General features: G+C 44.7%; 1 protein-coding gene across 2 annotated transcripts in view; it reads right to left on the reverse strand.

Moving 5' to 3' along the window:
• Positions 1–18,214, reverse strand: part of PDE6A (phosphodiesterase 6A) — a 56,766-nt gene that overhangs the window by 16,886 nt on the left and 21,666 nt on the right. For both annotated transcript variants that reach the window (XM_059416523.1, XM_059416522.1), the window contains 11 exons: positions 14,897–14,963; positions 11,895–11,942; positions 8,636–8,785; positions 7,941–8,084; positions 6,031–6,096; positions 5,679–5,825; positions 4,669–4,776; positions 3,224–3,333; positions 1,702–1,789; positions 1,411–1,511; positions 902–1,009 (listed from right to left, as the gene is read on the reverse strand). In XM_059416523.1, the coding sequence (XP_059272506.1) occupies positions 902–1,009; positions 1,411–1,511; positions 1,702–1,789; positions 3,224–3,333; positions 4,669–4,776; positions 5,679–5,825; positions 6,031–6,096; positions 7,941–8,084; positions 8,636–8,785; positions 11,895–11,942; positions 14,897–14,963 (1,137 nt within the window). The remainder of the gene's footprint in view (positions 1–901; positions 1,010–1,410; positions 1,512–1,701; positions 1,790–3,223; positions 3,334–4,668; positions 4,777–5,678; positions 5,826–6,030; positions 6,097–7,940; positions 8,085–8,635; positions 8,786–11,894; positions 11,943–14,896; positions 14,964–18,214) is intronic.

Genomic DNA, 18,214 nt, shown 5'->3' on the forward strand with positions numbered 1-18,214 from the left:
TGGACGACTGCAAGTGAGAAAAGGGTACTGTGCCATTTTCCTCTCTTCCTGAGCCTGTCCCAGCAGCCACCTCTTCTCTGTTGCGGGGACTTGCAGCATTTGTGATTTAATCAAGCCTCCTCTTCAAAGAAGCATCTGGAGATAAAACCTGGTAACTGCCTCGGGAATGAGGTCAAGCCTTGTCTTCCCTGACCATAGATACTTAGGACTCAGCACATGGGAGCCAGGGGACTCTTTGGCTTGGGCCACCTCATCACCAAAGGCCTCAAATGTACATGTCTCACCCCGTCATCATTTGAGGTGAGTCACAGAGGCACAGTGAGGCAACTAAAAGAAGATAGTCTTTAAAAACTTAATTCTGAAAAAAAAAACTTAATTCTGAGTCCCATTACCACACCTCATGCCAGCCAGGCACTCTAAATTTAATATAAATCACGTACCTGATTTGTGAGTAGCAGTGCTATATTGTAGGACATTGCCACATATAAAGGAATGCTTAAAAAAAATTAAGCCTACATATTTTGAATTACACATAGATATCACTCAAATAATAATTGGTATAATGCTTTGTGTTTCATCAAAACCTTTAAAGTCCTATCACTTTACCACCCAAATTCTGAATCTTATGATAGAAATACTTCAAGTATTGTGCATTTTATATACATAGAAATAAAACAATAATATATTATCTAATATTTTAGGGTTAAAACAAAAATTAAACATATGCCATAATTTCTGCAATTCCGTGAGGGCATAACTTCATTGTTTCCAGATGTTGGCAGCCTCCAAAATGGCGGGTGTCCCAGGATTCTCTTGAGGGCAGCAAGGCCTGTCAGTGCAGCATCTCACCTCAGACACCCTGGGCTTAGGAAAATCAGGGGTTAAGCCCCGTCTTACTCACATAACAATTTCCTTCCGTGTCTGCTCCAACATCATGTACTGAGTCCACTCCTGTTGGGATTCGTATGTCTTAGACTGATCCACGATCTTTTGGAACATCGTCCTTTTCCTGTATAACACACCAGTTTGTTAAAGGAGCTTGTCTTAGAATAATGCAACCTCCAGGCTTCTAACACTGGCTGTTTCAGACCGAGGCTTCTGAAAACAACATACTTAACAAAACAAAGTGGAAAGAACCGAGGCCTGGGAGTGAAGACCTAGGTTCTAACCCAAACTCTGTCTCCAGCGTGTCACCTGATCTTACTTAGCCAATCTCTTTCCCTGGACTTCAGTGTCTCATGGATACAGTGGGGGGTAAGACTGTCTAACTCCCAGGGTCATAGTGAGAATTACTATTCCATAGCATAAGAGACAGTGCACAGAACATATTAAATCATTGGCTCTATGATGTTTATTATTATAGTCATTATTATGGTTATTCTTGGTCTTAAAATTAAAAGAAATACCAACTTGAAATACAGGGCGAGGTCTGTGGCAATGATTGCTATGTCCATCATGTGGATGGCGTGCTCGTGCTGTCTGCGATTGAGGTTTTGAAAGATATTCAGGCTCTAGAGAGAAAACCATAGAAGAGACGCAAGAAGTGATGTTGGCAGGAGAGCCACGCAACTACTGATGATGACCCCCGACGGTGGGAGAGGCAGCCCAGGCCGATGGGAAGAGTGCCGCCCAGCTACACGCAGGCTTCTAGTGAGATGGGGACTCCCAGGAGGCAATGTGGAGGGGCCCCACCCATCCTACCTCATCTCTCAGCAACGTTTTGCCGAACTCCAAGTGGTGTCTTTCCAAGATGGAGGACCCATGGAGCTTGGCCAGTGGGTTCTGGGATCTGAATGGGAGACACACACACACACACAATCAGCATGAAATGGCCAAGATGGAGGTTACAGACATCATCTAGTCCTGCCCCCTCCTAATTCTGCAGGCAGAGAGGCTGACGGCCAGCACTGAGAAGGAGCTTATCACGTGGTGAGGGAGTAGGAAAGAAGACTCGACATGGGGTCCCCTGACTCTCAGGCTTTAACTTTCTCCTCAGCTAATTCTGAGCCTCTCTGGGCTCATGGACTCCTTAGAGAGGCTATTGAATAGCGTGTGCCCCAAAGGAACACATACACACGCACACACACGCAATGACACAGGCAATTTAAAGATTTCTGGGTTCCCTGTCATCATCCGTGGACATTGGCCCCAGGCCATACTTAAAAGATCACAAGCCCTTGATGCAATCCTTGAGTCTCAGGAGAAGCCACTGAATTCCCACAGGCGGTGTGTTTATTCATGTCTCTATTCAATAAATATGTGCCAAGCTCTGAGCTCAATACTTTGCTTCCCATAAAATAGAAACACGACCTCTAGCCTCAGAGCAGCATGTTCTAGGCTTGTTTATGACTTGTAGGCAGTGGGTCCTGGGCAGAGCTTCAGTTTCCTCCTCTGTAATATGAGTACAACACTAGTTCCTGCTCTACCCAGCAAGGACCATGTTTCAGAGGCTATGTGGAGTGTAAGCTCTGTGAGGACAGGGCCTGTGTCTGTTCTGTTACCATGGTACCTCCCTTGCCTAGCACAGGGCCTACCGCACTTATGTTAGGAGCATTACAAATACAAGGGGAATGAATGAACCAGTGTCAGTTACTAACATTTGGCTTAAAGTCATTCAGCAGAGAGGGAGGGAGGAAAGGGATGGGTTTCATATATTGTTGCTAATTACCATAAACTTAATGGCTGAAAACAGTAAAGATTTATTATCTTATAGCTCTAGAGTTCAGAGTCTAAAGCAGGTCCGCAGAGCTGCTTTCCTTCTGGAGGTTCTAGGGGACAATCCATTCCCTCGACTCCTAGCTTCTAGAGGCCACCTATCTTCCTTGGCTTGTGGCCCATCCTTCATCTTCAAACCCAACAGTGTGGTATCCTCTCTCCTCTCTGACATCTCACTTCCCTGTTAGAAGGACCCTTCTAACTCTGTGGGGCCCACTTGGATAACCCAGAATAATCCCTATATTTCAAGATCTCTAATCACATCTGCAAAGTCCATTTTGATTATCAGGCAACACATTCCCAGGCTCCAGGCGTGGTGACATGGCTTGGGGGTCATTATTCTGTCTGTCACTGGCGTTTACTCAGACCCACAGGGCAGGAGGAAGTAGGAAGCTATGGACAGTGGGACTTTCCCTTGGCTGGTGAATCTGCCCGAGAGCCTTTCAGATCTGGGTAATGAATCCTGGGAGCGGGAGGCAGAGAGGAGGGACAGGAAAGGCCGACTCACTTCATCTGGTAGAGGTTGTTAGTGCCTCTGTGGTCAATGTCATGACAGAAGGCAGCAGTGACCATGGCCAAGGCCTCTAGGTCCGTGAAGTAGCGCTTCAGCTTTCCGGTCTGGAAGAGCAATCAGAGGTGCCACTCACTCCTTTCTTGCAGGGGTTAGAAGCAGAGCAGGTGTGAGGGGGAGGGCCTGGAAACCCAGTTCTGACCTTGGCTCTATCCCGGGCATAATAGTGTGACCAGATGTTGACCTGGGACTGGGGCACTTTCAAGAATCTGCGACTTTCTGTACTAGAACTGGAACAGTCCCAGGCATACAGGGATGGTTGGTCACCCTAGTCCTGAGCGATCTTAACTGGTCCAGTCTCCCTCAGTATCCCAATCTGCACACTGGAGGTAGAGGGCACTGGACTAGGTGATGGTTAAAAAGTTGTAGCAGTCAGGATCTGGAGGTTTTAGTTAGGATCTGGAGGGTTTTTGAACACGCCCAGACTGGCAAAGCAAACCCTACACTGGTTTGAGCACAGCCCAGAAGAATCTTCCCCTGAGCTTCCTTCAAATACTTAGGGTAGTCAAGTTCATGGAGATAGAAAGGGAAAAGTGGTCACCAGGGCTGGAGAGAGGGGAACGGGGAATTGTTTAATGGAGACAGAGTTTCTATTTGGAAAGATAAAAAAGTTCTAGGGGCAGATAGTAGTGAGGGTCGCACAACACGGTGAATGTCTTAAAACCCCTGACACTTGGGGCGCCTGGGTGGCTCAGTGGGTTAAAGCTTTTGCCTTCGGCTCAGGTCATGATCCCAGGGTCCTGGGATTGAGCCCCACTTCGGGCTTTCTGCTCAGGAGGGGGCCTGCTTCCTCCTCTATCTCTGCCTGCTTCTCTGCCTACTTGTGATCTCCATCAGTCAAATAAATAAATAAGATCTTAAAAAAAAAAACAAAACCCGACACCTAAAAACCATTAAAATGGCAGGTCTTCTGTGTTGTATATTTAACCACAATGAAAAATTAAACATACGGAGAATGTGATTGATACAGCTTCTCAAATGAAGAAAGCATGTTTTATGGTATTATTATTCATTTGGTTGTAAACAAAACACATTGTGTCTGTGTAAAAATATGTTTCGAAGCTTATAGAAGAGGGTTTGGAAGGAGTCATGCAGTGGTTATTTCTAAGTAACCGCACTGGGCTTGGGGGGAGCCTGCAGCTTTCCTTCACTTTTTATTTTACACAATTCTCTCCTCGGACTTCACAAATGCTAAACGTGCATTCCTCTTGTGTCTTTTTTTTTTTTTTTTAAGCACTGAAGACAGCAAAGCAGCTGCTTCGGGGTGGAGGTGGAGAGGTCTTCTGGCATGGCCTGAGAACCCCCGCAGTCCCTCCCCTTCCACGCGGCCGCGGCCCCAGCTGCGCCCACCCCCTACTGTCCACCCCCTACTCCCGCCATACCACCAGCAGGGAGAACATGGTCTGCCCCACGTTGAAGCCGTGCCGCCAGTTGTGGTAGGTGATTTTGCGGTAGCCCTTGCTCAGCGAGTACATGAACCGCACCAGGGCCTGCAAACACGGGCACGGGGGTCGGGGGGTGAGGCCTGGGGCCCTGCGTCCTAAGGGAGGCCCTCCCCATCCCCTCCACAGGCCCCAGCCAGCCAGCAATGCGGGGAGAGTACTTTGCAAATGGCTGAATACTAGCAAAATGGACGTTGTTAGGAAACCAGGTGCACGGGCGCCCCCCACTTACTCCACTAAATGGGGCTTCATCAGTGTTTCCCAAACTCTGCCCCAGAGTGCTCCCAGGGAGGAAAAAAAAGGGGTCTTTAACTTGGTGGTTCTCCAACGTGAGTGCCCATCAGAATCACTCAGAGGGCTCGTTCAAACGCACACTTCCTGATTGATTAGAGCTGGGAGAATTGCACGTGTGTGTATGTCTCAGTGTGTGTGTGCACAAGAGAGAATTAGTGCTTCTGATACATTGACACATGGTGCTGATGTGGTCTGAGGCAGCACTTTGAGAATGGCTATTTTAATCAAACAAGTCTGGGAAATTCTGAGCTTAGCCCCCACCCCCACCCCAGCACCTCCTTGCCCGTCCATCTCCAGGCCCCTAGATTCAAAGCACACTATAAGGAATCCTGCAGGGGGAAAGACCTGTTTAAAATGAGGTCACCCACATCTCTCACTCTCACGCTCGTTTCACTATTGGTTCCCATTGATGCCTTCGGAACTCAGCGCCTCACAAGCCACCTTGAGAAGCAAGTGAGCCGGGAACAGCACAGTTCAGAGGAACTGTGTATCTCTTTTCTGATAAATGAGTCACCTGCACAGTGTGACTAATGCTTTATATCCCCAGAGCTGAGGGTGCACTGTTTACAGATGGAGCTGGGGGAAAAGAAAAAAAAAAAAAAAAGGAAGCAAGCAAAAAGAAAAAAGAAAATGGAAGGGGTTTCTTTTGCCCTTACCTCCTGAGGAATGTGAAATTTATCCACCACTTTGAGCTCATAGTACATCTGTATCCCACATTTCACCAGCTCCAGTTCCGTGAGGGGCAAGTCGCTGAAGTGGAATTTATTGATTTCGTATTTCTCTGCATCTGGCAGCTCTCCTTGCTGTGTAAGGAGGGGAGTCCTGGGGTTGGAGCACATGAAGCGTGCATGGGTCTCCCCCCGGCAGCCCCCAGCCCTGTCCCCATCCCAGGATCAGAGCAGGGTGACAAGGGGCAAGCTTGGCAGAGGCAGCTCCCCCCACCCCCCACCCCCCACCCTGCCCAGCGCATGCTCAAGGTGCGCCTTGCGTGTGTTCTGCCCCGCTCACCAGGATCTCAGCGAGTTCCTCTTCCTCGCATTCCCACGGCTCCTTCCCATACACCTCTCTGGTTTTCTGCCAGCGCCCAAAATAGCAGAGAGAAACAAAATCAGTTAGTATATCTGAGATCTAAATATGCCTCAACTTTTCCATTTCCATTCTCCGCTTTCCTCCAAAGTGCTTGCAGCGGGAGCCACCAACTCAGAGAGGCTGCCCTTCACCATCCAGTGATAGGCCAGTTCAAACTCCTGGGCATCGGGCAGTGGGGACCTGCCTGCAAGTTTGAGCTCTGCCACTTACTAGCAGAGCTACTTAATACCTTCAGTCCTCCATTTCCTCACCTGTAAAATGGAAATAATGAAAGTACTTAAGACTAGACTTATGCCAAGTCATTTTGAAAAAAACTTGTATACAGCTAGATGGACTAATGCATGCTAAGTCCCCAGGGCAGTGCTTGGCACATAGTAAACACTAGAGTTGAATAACGTTGTTGCTGACATTCTTATTGTTATTATTATGGACTGGGGAGTCAGAGGTCTTGCTCATGGTCCTGGCTCTTCCTCTCACTTACTATGTGATTGGGGCAAGTTTCTTCCTTCTCTAGGCCTATGGCGCTGGGCACATGCCAGAGGAGGGGGACCTGGACTCAGTTACTTGCTTCTGATTTCTTGACCCAGAGCATAGCCTTCTCACTTCCCACTGGTTCACTGAGGCTCTGCTTCCAGGGGCCCCATATATCCATCATTTGGCCAAAATCACGGACTGAGACAAGCAAACCGTGAGTTAATTTATCCAAACTAGATGATTTCTCCTCTGACTTTATTAGTGATTGGGATGAAACGATCGAATTTGTTGTGATATCTTCCCAGCTTAAGAAGTCACTTCTGAAAATATTGGCCTGTATTGTTTCAACTTGTGAGGTCTATAAGAAAGGTCTTGGGAGCTCAGCTGGGTATCTTATCCAATGCCATTTTGGCTAACTCAATTGACTTCTAACATCACGATCTCTTTGAGAACCAAATCCAAGGAATAATGAGTCACTAATTGCCACATATCCTTCAAAGTATCTCATCCAGGTAGGTAGGACTCTTCTCTATAGCATCGCTGATAAATGATCATCCAGCCTCTACTTGGATACCTCTCTTGACAGGGTGCTCACTACCTCAGGAGGCAGCTCTTTCATAAGAGTAGTAGAGAATATCCTCATTCTCCTGATAAAGGTTAAGTGAGACCTATTTAATAAGCCAGGTGATTGGGGGGCCAGTTACGTCCCCCTGTTGGACCTCAGTTTCTTCGTATCTATAACAGGGATAGAAGCCCTTACCCTTCCCACCTTAGTGCGTTTGTTGTTGTAAGCATCAAAAAATACCCTAAGTTTGAAATTGCCTTATAAACTGTAAAGTGATGAAACTATGTGAGGACTCACTACTAACCTCTAACTCCTTCTGTCCTACTTCTTTGCTCACAAAACTCCTCGGTGATCCAACTCCTTTCTAAGTGAGCTGACCCCATGGAGGGAGTCTCTGAGAAGCTGGCAGTGTTCATGGGCTGTCAGAGAGAGTGTTCTCTCAGTGTCAAGGCTGTGGTTGGGTGACTCCCTCTCTACTACCAAGTCAACCCTCGGCACAGTGAAATACAGAGTTTCCAGAGCTATTAAGCCAACATCTGGCCCCACAACTGAGGTGGCATGTGCAAGGGACAGCTGTCGCCGAGTCACATGGATCAGCCATATGGGATTCATATGACTCATTGGTACTGGTGGATCCATCCATCCATCCGCTGACTGCGAGGGGCCCGGAGCATCCCCGTGCAAGGCCAGCCCACCCACCTCTGCCTTCATGGAGCTTGACTATTGCCCTGGTCACATTCCTTGGGGCGCCGCTTCTGCTAGAGCAGAAATGTAAAAGAACTTCACCCACCAGGATTTTCTGGATTTCTTCATTGTCACACTTCACGTGATATTTGACCATGTCCTGGAAAATATCCTTCCTGTTTTCCAGTTTGTTCATTGACTCATAGGTGTCAGGGTTTAAGACAGACCAGCCCAGAAATTGAGCCAAAGACTGAAGGGAAAGAAAACAAGAATCAGAGGCAGAACATCCTGGTTTGATCCTGCCTCTGCGACTTAGGGCAAGACTCTAGGGTTCTGTTTCCTCAGCTGTAAGGTGGGTTCGCTCAGGGGGTTGGTTGCTGCTCTCCTTGGAAGAGGTGTTTGAGGATGAAGATTGAACACTGGGTGGGAATCCACTTTAAAATAAAGCACAACATGCAAAGCAACATTCTTATGGGTGATAACATCACCCCAGTGTGTGTACCCACGTGGGCACAGGAGGCCTACGGGAACTCTGCACATTCTGCTCATTTTTCACATGATCCTAAAAATGCTAAAAGGTAAAGCTAATTGATCAAAATTTGTTTTAAAGGGAATGTGAATTTCTCTGACAGTACATGGCAGTGCAAAAGTGTGAGCCAAGAGAGCAGACATTGAGGCTGAGTCGGGGGCGTGCTGACAAGGTGAGCTCCCCACCCCACCCCAGGTGAACCCCCCTCACCCCTCTTGCTGCAACAAGCCCTCCCTGCAACCCAGCCATGAAGACATCCTCCTGAGCCACACCTCCATGAGAGTCTCGTCCATCTCATCAAAGGGCTTCCCATCTTTGCGATTGTAAAACGTGGCCACCCCCACGATTTCTTCCTTCTTGTTCACAATTGGCATAGACAGGACATTCTTAATCATCCATCCGGACTCATCCAGAGGCTCTTTCTATAAGAGAAGCCAGAGAAGGTTACAAATTGGTTATTGTTCAGAGGCCCTTTCATTTGGAAGTTGGGATAGAACTGGCCCTAGAAATAGCAGTCAGAAAAGGACTCGGGAACAACAACGGTCGGCTTGTTACCCACACCACAGGCAGCAACAGATGGGGTGCAGAGGGGTCCTGATGAGTTTATATACCCGATAGTTCACGGGCCTCTGTGCGTCAAAACTTTCAGACTTTCTGCCCTGCCCGCTATTTAGGTCTATTTAGAAAGCACCTGTGCTTTCCAGATAATATTTACAATATGAAAACTGCAAAACAGCTAGGGAGTCTGTGGGTAGGTGGTAAGCAAGCCTATCAAACCAGATTGTAGCCATGTCAACAAAACCTTTGGCTTGAGGACCAGCTCTGTGCCTTGTTTTTCACCTGCCTGAGCTGGCACGAGCTTAAGGTAACCTGGAAAGTTTCACTGTGCTCTGATGGGTCACTGTCTCCCATTTACTGTGTCTCTCACAAGCCACCAGGTGCCGGGATATGCTTAATAGAGCCACCATTAAACATCTTGTTTGTTTGTCTCTTGCCTTTTTAAAAAGATTTTATTTATTTATTTGGCAGAGAAAGAGAGAACACAAGCAAGGGGAGTGGCAGTCAGAGGGAGAGGGAGAAGCAGGGTCCCCACCGAGCAGGGAGCCTGATCCCAGAACGCTGGGATCATGATCTGAGCTGAAGGCAGATGTGTAACCAACTGAGCCAGCCAGGCGCCCTGTCTCTTGACTCTTGGTGTGACTTCCTGTGATACTTTTGACCTGTCAGTGGGCCTCAGCTGTCTCAGCCCAGATGGGGGTGGTAGCAAGAAGCTGTGCCTCATGGAGTGAATGAGACAAGGGCAGTGAAATCTCTTGGTCAGTTGTAAGGTGGCCCTTTGTGAGCCATTTGCCATCTGTCTGAGCTCTCATTTTATCATTTATAACATGGGAATGACTAGACTAGGTAATTTCTAGACTCTCTTCTCATGAAGTGGTAAATATTAAACATTTTACAATGTACAAGGAACCGAACTAGAAACTGAAAAAACCGAGGCAAAGGAGGTACAAAGGTTATCCTCAGGTTGTTCATAATCTGGCAGGTAAGCAAGTAACTGGAGTTTCTTATGGTTCTGGGGAGTTAGAGGAGGGAAGGAAATCAAGGAAGGCTTCCTGTACTTGGAGTCTTCCAACTTGAAAGTTTAAGATTCTTTTTTTTCTTTTTTAAGATTTTATTTATTTATTTGACAGAGATCATAAGTAGGCCAAGAGGCAGGCAGAGAGAGAGGAAGGGAAGCAGGCTCCCCAGTGAGGAAGAAGCCCAATGTGGGGCTCGATCCCAGGACCCTGAGAGCATAACTTGAGCCGAAGGCAGAGGCTTTAACCCACTGAGCCACCCAGGAGCCCCAGTTCTAAGAGTCTTAATGTGGTAAGATGATAATGATGATGATGACAATGATGTTGATGATGATGATGATAATAATGGTGATCATTTCATGAACACTGGAAGCCAGTATCTGATGGGAAAGTGACTCCAGGAGGATGTAGATTACAGCCCAAGAACAAGGGGATATTGGTCAGGAAACATGAGTTCCAGGTCTGCCTTTTCCCAAGTCTCCACCTAACTTTCAGGGAGCCCCTTCCTTCTAAAGGCCATGATAAGGAAACAGGTTTTATTGAAAACCAAACGAGAAAGAATTCAAGGTTTTTAAGCAGAGAAGTTACTGTACATAGCCTGAGTTTCAAAAAATTACTCAGGCCATTTTGTAGAGGATGAGTTAGAGGAAGAAGCCTAGAATCTAAAAACAAGATCAGATTTGATGCTTTAATGTGAACTAATTGGGTAGAGATCAAGTTCAGTGCGGTTTTTATCAGGTTAGCAACTCTCAGCAACAATTTGGGCTCCTCACGGGGAAACGAGCAAAATCCCAACACAAGCCATACAACTCTAACTTTGGAAGGATATTCTCGCTACATTCTTTCATGAGGTTCTTCAAGGACTAAAAAAAAATAATTCACTAATTTTTTAAGATTCATTTTTATTTTCTTCTTAATTATTTCCTGATTGTTAATGCCTTGTTTAGCTTCCATCTGGTGTGCTACACTCAACAAATATTGATTGGGCACCTACAGCTAGAAATGTTAAGAAAGATAAGGTCCAACCGTTGACCTATATTTTCCTTTACCGAGGAATTAATCTGGAAGCAAAGAAGGGTAATAAGAGATAAAGTAAGGGGACTATAGTACGGGGAACTAATTCCCCAGCAGGGTCCTCTAGGCCATGTGTCATCTGTCCTCTCCAGGCATCGTCTGACTTTGGTCTACTTCTCTAGAATCTGCTTCTGCCACTCTCCACACTGTCTCTCACTCATTCATTGGTCTACTCTGGGTCCTTCCAACAAGCTCTCTCCTTCCTATAGTCTTCTCCCCTTTTTTCCTGCCTAAATATAATTTCTCAGGGACACATTCTTTGATTCCTTCTAGATTAACTCAGGTCCCTGGAAAGATTCCTTCCTCTATCCCTCTGTCCTTCTCTGACCAGCACTCCATGGCCTTTCTCCCCATACAGTCATGAGCCCCCTGAGATAGAGACCACGTCTGTCTGGTCCACCATTGCAGCCAGTGTAGACTGTGTCAGTTGCTGGCACAGAGGATACCCTCCATAAACATATTTAAAAAAGATGGACAAAAATCATATGGAGTGGTAAAAAATATACCATGAAAATCCCAAGGAGAGAGAAATGATATTAGCCAGAGGAAACAGACTAAGACTTCATAAATGTTTCATAAAATTTGAGCTTGTACTAAAGAGCAGGGAGTATTTGGGCAGGACCAGATGGTTCAGGGGTAGGGCAACAGCATAAGCAAAAGTCCAGAGGCCAGAAAGCAAAACATGTGAACATTAAAACCAAATGGGACCTTGGAATTTACCAAAGTAACTCCCTCCCCACTTCCATGGGCATATGACTTTTTCCATCCATGTTTTCACTTTGTTGAGACTGCTTCCCAACAAACAGATGGACTTTAATGTGTTTGAACCCTCTCTGGGGGGAAAAAATATCAGGTGATTGAAACCAAACAAGTAATGACTTACCTGGAATGCAAAGAAGTCCTCTGCAGGGGCATTCATGATGTTGCAAATCTGAAAGCCGTGAAGAGGAATACTGAAGCCGTGATTAGACTTGACAGCATACCCAGTGAGCCCTGCGTGCTATCTTCAGAAACACTACGTCCTTGCCCAAGGCGTTCACATTCTTTTTCTCAGGTAGACATGCTCAAGATGGTTTTCAATGATTAACTGAGTCTACTGGACAGAAAAGCTACCTTATAAACATTATTTCTTGCCATTTACTTCACTCCTTAGTCATTTCTAAGCTTTGAAAAAATCAAGGCTACAATTTGTCATTTTTAATTGCTATATTGTATCTCATTTTGTTGTGTCTTTTGTTGACTATTTGGGTTGTATCCAATTTTCATCATTATTAGTATAAATAATGCCACTACTCTAAGCATCTTTAAATCAATTACATTTAGGTTTGGTATTGCTTGTTTTTTAAGGAAGGAGTTTTTTCTTGGGGTATAAACTCCAAAATAGAATGAGAAATAAAAGGTATTATAGCTCTGATTTTATATTGCAAGATTCCTCTCCTAAAAACGGAACCAGTATGCCCTATCATACATATAGGACTTAACTGATCACTCCAGGGCCCTGCACAACTGTGTACAATTGCATAGTGTGTGTACTGCACAAAAAGCATCTCACTGAAGGGCTGATGGGGAGCTGAAATACAGCCTGTTCTTGACTTGCAGAACCAGGATCCCAGTCTTTCTCTTTTGGTCCATGAGAGGGGTACTTTTTTCTAGTTCTCAAAAAGGCACCCTATGGGTTTGCAGTAACCCTGACTGTCCCATTGGCCCTGACCATCCTGTAGTCTCAGGCGGTGAGCTGTCTTTGCTCCTGTTCCAGAACTGCTCACCTACTGCACCATCCCTCTGGCCTCTCTTTGGACCAGTTCCATCAGTTGCCATTGTTCCCTTCTGATATCTGCAACATCTCTCAGGGCTCTTTGACCTTAGCCATGAGCTTGCTTGAGTCTCTCCCATCCTGGAAAATCAAGTCATCTCTGGACCCAAACATGGTCCCACTAGCAACCATCCAGGCTTTCTCCTCTGCTTCTCTTTTGTGATTTTCTACCTCCTCATTACCCAGCCACACCTCGGCAGACCACATGCTGGTCTCCACCTCACCTCACCACCAAATCTGTTCTCCGTTTGGGATCTAATTGATCTAATTGCCAATGATCTGATTGCCAAACTCAATAGGGTTTTCAGTTCTTATCTAGATACCTCTGAGCCCTCCTTCTATTCTTCTCTCACATACTCCTCTTTCTTTACCCAATCTTTAAACGTTGGCATCTAACAATATCCCACCCCAGGTATCTCTCACTCTCCCTGGTGACTTGATTCGCACAGAGTTTCAAGCACCCTCTAGTCCCGATGTCTTCCAAATCCCCATCTCCGTCCCTCCTCTCTCTTCACACCTCCAGAGTAATCTCTTAATCTGCCTACTGGAACTTTGCTGTCAAAAAATGTCTTAGGGTCACCTTGTCTGAAACTGACCTCCTCATCTTGCAGCCAAAGCCGGTGTCAGCTCTATTCATCCAAGCCAGAAGCCCAAAATGGGCTCTGATTCTTCTTTCTCCCCACTCTCTGCTCACAATCGCAAAGTTCTGTCTCTTTTACCCTCCTGGGGTTAGATCTGATCCCTGATCTCCCTCTCTTCATCTCATCTCTGTCGGACTTGTGTGAGTATCATGTGAGCAAGTATATTTACCGTGTGGCTCGTAGGCACTCAATGGCTGTTTGCCATAATGATAGTACTCTCCACTGCCTGTCCCTTTGTTGAGATGCTTGTAAGGATGTACTTTTTGCTCTGCCCCTTAATCCCTTCAGATCTCTCAGAGTTTTTTTTTTTTTTTTTTTTTTTTAAAAGAAAACTGACTCTGCCAATCTCCTGTTTTAAAACTCTTTGCCTACAGATTAAAGTCCCACCCCTGGGGCCTGGGATCCAAGGCCATTGTTATCTGGTGCTCCCCTTCCCCTCAAGCCTCATCTCTTGACCTCTTCCTGTCTCAAACCTAATATTCCAGCAACACTGGACTGCATGCACCATGCCGTTCAAACCTCCAGGCCTACGTTTGCTCAAGTTGTTGCCTCCACCAGGAATCCCCTTTCCTGCTCCCACCAGCCTAATACCTATTTATTTAATACTCAACTAAGACCAACACTCTCGGAAGAAAAGCCTGACTTAGATGCCTCCTACTCTGTGTTCCAAGAATATGCCATGTATATCTCTCTTGTGCCCTTACCACATTGGAGTATAAGACTCTGTTTAAAATATCTCCCCATTTGATTACGAGCTTCAGAATAGAAAGTGTATCTGCATCTGTCTTTCTATTCGCAGAGCCAGTTATAGTACCTGGTACCTACAAAATCTTCACTATATAAACTTCTTTCTATGTGAGCAGCATTGAGTAGTGTGTGCCTGGAGAAGGATAAAGGGGTGACCAGGCCCAAATGTGGGGTTGATGTGCAGCTAACAGACAAGACCCTTCTCTCTAGGGCAGGGGATGCTTACTCCATTTTTGACCTTGAGTGGGTGGGGCATGGTGGGAGAGGGAGATTTGAGCTCTGCTGTACATGGTACAGCTGGGAACATGGCAGGGATGAGGGGTAGGGAGTGGCAACTAAGTCTTTGGAATGAGAGGCTGGGACTTGGTCTATGGTGAGCCTCAAAGACCAGTCTGCCATGCTTTTGCCCCTGACATATGAACAAGTATCTTATCAGTAAGACAAGTTGTCAGTAAGACTAAGCAACTTCCCATCTAAGGATTATTTCTCTGTGTATTTCATATTTCCTCAAATGTCAATTCTCTGTCCATGTCCTTGGACCAAGTGTCAAGTGAGTTGAGAAATGAGAGAATCAGGCTTTTAGAGACCCACACTTCCTATAGTGTTTCCCGCTCTCTCTATCTGAAATCCTTTCACTCTTCCATCTGGTCCAAGACTCTCCCCCTTCCAAGTTGCATTACTTACCAGGCCATTCTGGGCAACATAAGTGGGCAGACCACTTACTAAAGCCCAATGATCAGGAGGTGGATTCCTGTAAAGGCCAAAGACAACTGGTAACTTTTCATATAAGGACAGCTAGACTAAAACCTTGAATCTAGGTCTTTGCCCCCCTGTACTCTCTCTTGGCTCTCAACTCCTACTTCTAAACACTATGCCTGAAGGAGCTCCAAATTTTCTGTAAGCATCTTAATGTTTCAAATTTAGAAAAGGAAAAAAAAGCATGGTGAATACATTTTATGATGACACACTGAGTTTGATTTTCCAAGCGAAGGGACAACATTCATTCAGCCATTGTCATTGATTGCTGAGCAAAAGCAGATACAATCCTTTCCCTCCATTAATACTTACACGAGAGAGGTAGCTTAATTCCACAGAGAGAGAGAGAGAGAGAGAGAGAGAGGAAAGACATCTACGGTGAACTCCAACAATGTACTGAGCACTAAGCTGGGGCTTTACATATTTATTCACCCCTCACTATAATAGTACAATTTTTGATATTATTATCTTTTATTTATTTTAAGATTATACTTGGTTTTTGTGAGAAAAGATAGAAATGTGGAAAAATGCATTAAGATCTTCATGAACCATTCATTTGTCTTTTTCTATGTTATTAATTTCTTGGCTTATGTTTATTCTTTTCTTTGGGCTTGTTTTTTTTTTTTTTTCCAGTTTGTGGTTAATTTCTTGAGATGTTGTGATGGTAGACCGCTCCTATCTGCCCCTCCAGATCCATTCTCGAACCCTCTCCTCCTTGTCTGTAATGGACTACATCAATGGGGCCTTTGGCCTTCTAGCTTTCCTAGTTTTCTATGAAGATCATTCTAATTAGTATTTTGTTATTGGTTTCTAGGATACTTACATTGTGATCAGGGGACATTCCAAGTATTATTTCAGTCTTTTGAAATATATGAAGTTTACTCTGTGGCCCATTATATCACCAATTATTATAAGTGTTGTATGTATGCTTAAAAAGACTGAGTGTCCTCTGGTTTGGGGGATGGGGTGCCATAGTCTCTCTATAGGTATTAGATTAAATTTAATTGTGTTATTCAAATATTCCATATTCTGTTTTAGTCTGCTCCTCCTACCAACTAGCAAACATGGATCTGCCTATATCTTATATTGCCATCAGCTTTTGCCTTTTTTTTTTTTGAGGCCATGTTATGAAGTGTATACAAATTTAGAATTGTAATATCTTCCTGTAAAGCCAGGTGAATTAACCCCTTTATTATTAAGAAGTGACTGTATCTCCACCTGTGTTCTTTGTCATATTGTCTAATTTTATCTGATATTAATATAGTTATATTAGTTTTTTTCTATTATCATTTGCATGGTATACATATTTTTCATTCTTTTACTGTCAATCTCTCTGTATTTTTATCTTTTAGATGGGTCTCTTATGAAGAGGAGGTACAGTATTTCTTCATACCTAGAAAGTCAACTGTTCCTTGACAGATCATTTCCTACATGTAACTATAAAGATAAAATGCTGCCAGTTCATCTGTAACACAATGTTTTTTGAAGTTGTAATTATTACTCTATTAATAGCAAGAGCTCTTTTAGAATATAGAAATAGATTTTTATATTCCACAATTTTCCTATCTTTTTGTGCCATTCAAAGCAGCTTTTTATTTCAATGCCGCATTATGGTATATGATCTTTACTTTAAAGAAAAAGATTATTTATCTGAGAAAGAGAGAGAGAGTGCAGAGAGGAGGGGCAGGGAGAACACAGTAAAGGAAGAGGGAAAGTCTTAAGCAGACTCTGAGCTGATCAAGGAGCCCCATGTGGGGCTCATGATGCTGAGATCACAACCTGAGCTGGAGGCTTAACTGACTGCTCCACCCAGATACCCCTCTTTAAGTTACTTTATATGGCAATTAAATTCAATGTGGGTACAACCAAGAGTGGACATTACTCAGCTGAAGTCCTAACAATATGAATGGTCATAACCAAGGTCATGCGTAGACAGGCCATAATACCTACATCATGACTGCCATCTGTCTGACAGCGATCATACAGAGTCATTGATTCTATTCCAGAAGTGTCAAAACGTAGAAAACTATGCATCTTAGAATCAATGAAATGTGATAGATTTCTTTCTTTTCCAGGCTGACAATCTCTGCCATTTAACTGGCACATTTAGTGGATTTACATTTGAAGTAATTATCAATATATTCTGGTTTAGATATTACCTTAATGTCCACTTTTTATTTTTTCCTCCTGCTCTATGTTCTTTCTAAAGCTTACTTTGTCTTCTTTTGGTCTGACTAAGCATTTATTTACCATTCAGGTTTCCCCCCTCCTCGTTCAGATGGCATGTACTTTGACAGTCATTTACCAGTTTCGAATATTCTGGCTCTCACTCCTGGACAATGAGAGGGTTGGATTCTCTGCCCCCTTGAGGTTAGTTGCGGCCATATACTGACTCTGGCCTATGAAATGTGAGAAGTGAAGAGCGCCACCTCCGGAGGGATGTTTAAGAGCCAGTGCGTGCTTTGTCGTGTTCCACTTGTCCTGTTCTCGCCTCCCTCTGGCAAGATTCGAAATGGTGGCTGCTCTGTCAGCTGTGGTCCCTGCCTGGCTACAGCCCATACAGGATCTTCTGGCCACACCCACCAACCAGCAATTTACATGGAATGGGATGATAAATAAATTTTTACTGTTTATACCACGTAGGTCTTAAGGTTTTGTACCATAATACAGCCTCGCCTATTTTAGCTGATGGAAAAATCGCTATCAGGAACAGGGTATTGCCATAACAAAGAACCTAAAATAGGTGACGTCTCTTTGGGTCTGTGTGGAAGGTAGCAAAGTGAGTATTATCAGAAGCTAGAAGGATGTGATGCTTGATGAACAGTGGTAAAACACTGCAGAAAACTGTGACCTGTAGTAACTCATAACACAGATAAGGAGTTTAATAAACTTATATCTCTAGAAAAGAAGTTAGAATGGCTAAAGATTATGCATTTGACAAGGTTTTAAAAAAAAAACATGGGTGCCTCAGTGACTCAATTGGTTAAGTGTCTGACTTGATCTCAGCTCAGGTCTTGATCTCAGGGTCATGAGTTTAAGTCCTGAGTTGAGCTCCATGCCGGGTATGCAGCCTAACAAAAAAGGAAGGAAGGAAGGAAGGAAGGAAGGAAGGAAGGAAGGAAGGAAGGAAGGAAGGAAGGAAGGAAGGAGGGAAGGAAGGAAAGAAATGAGGGATAAGCTTAGAAAAGAATCAGTTTTCATGCAAAAAGGAATGAACAGAGAGAACCCAGAAGCTCAGGACCTTGA

This window comes from Mustela nigripes, chromosome 12 (assembly GCF_022355385.1).
Source record: "Mustela nigripes isolate SB6536 chromosome 12, MUSNIG.SB6536, whole genome shotgun sequence".
Lineage (NCBI taxonomy): Eukaryota > Metazoa > Chordata > Mammalia > Carnivora > Mustelidae > Mustela > Mustela nigripes.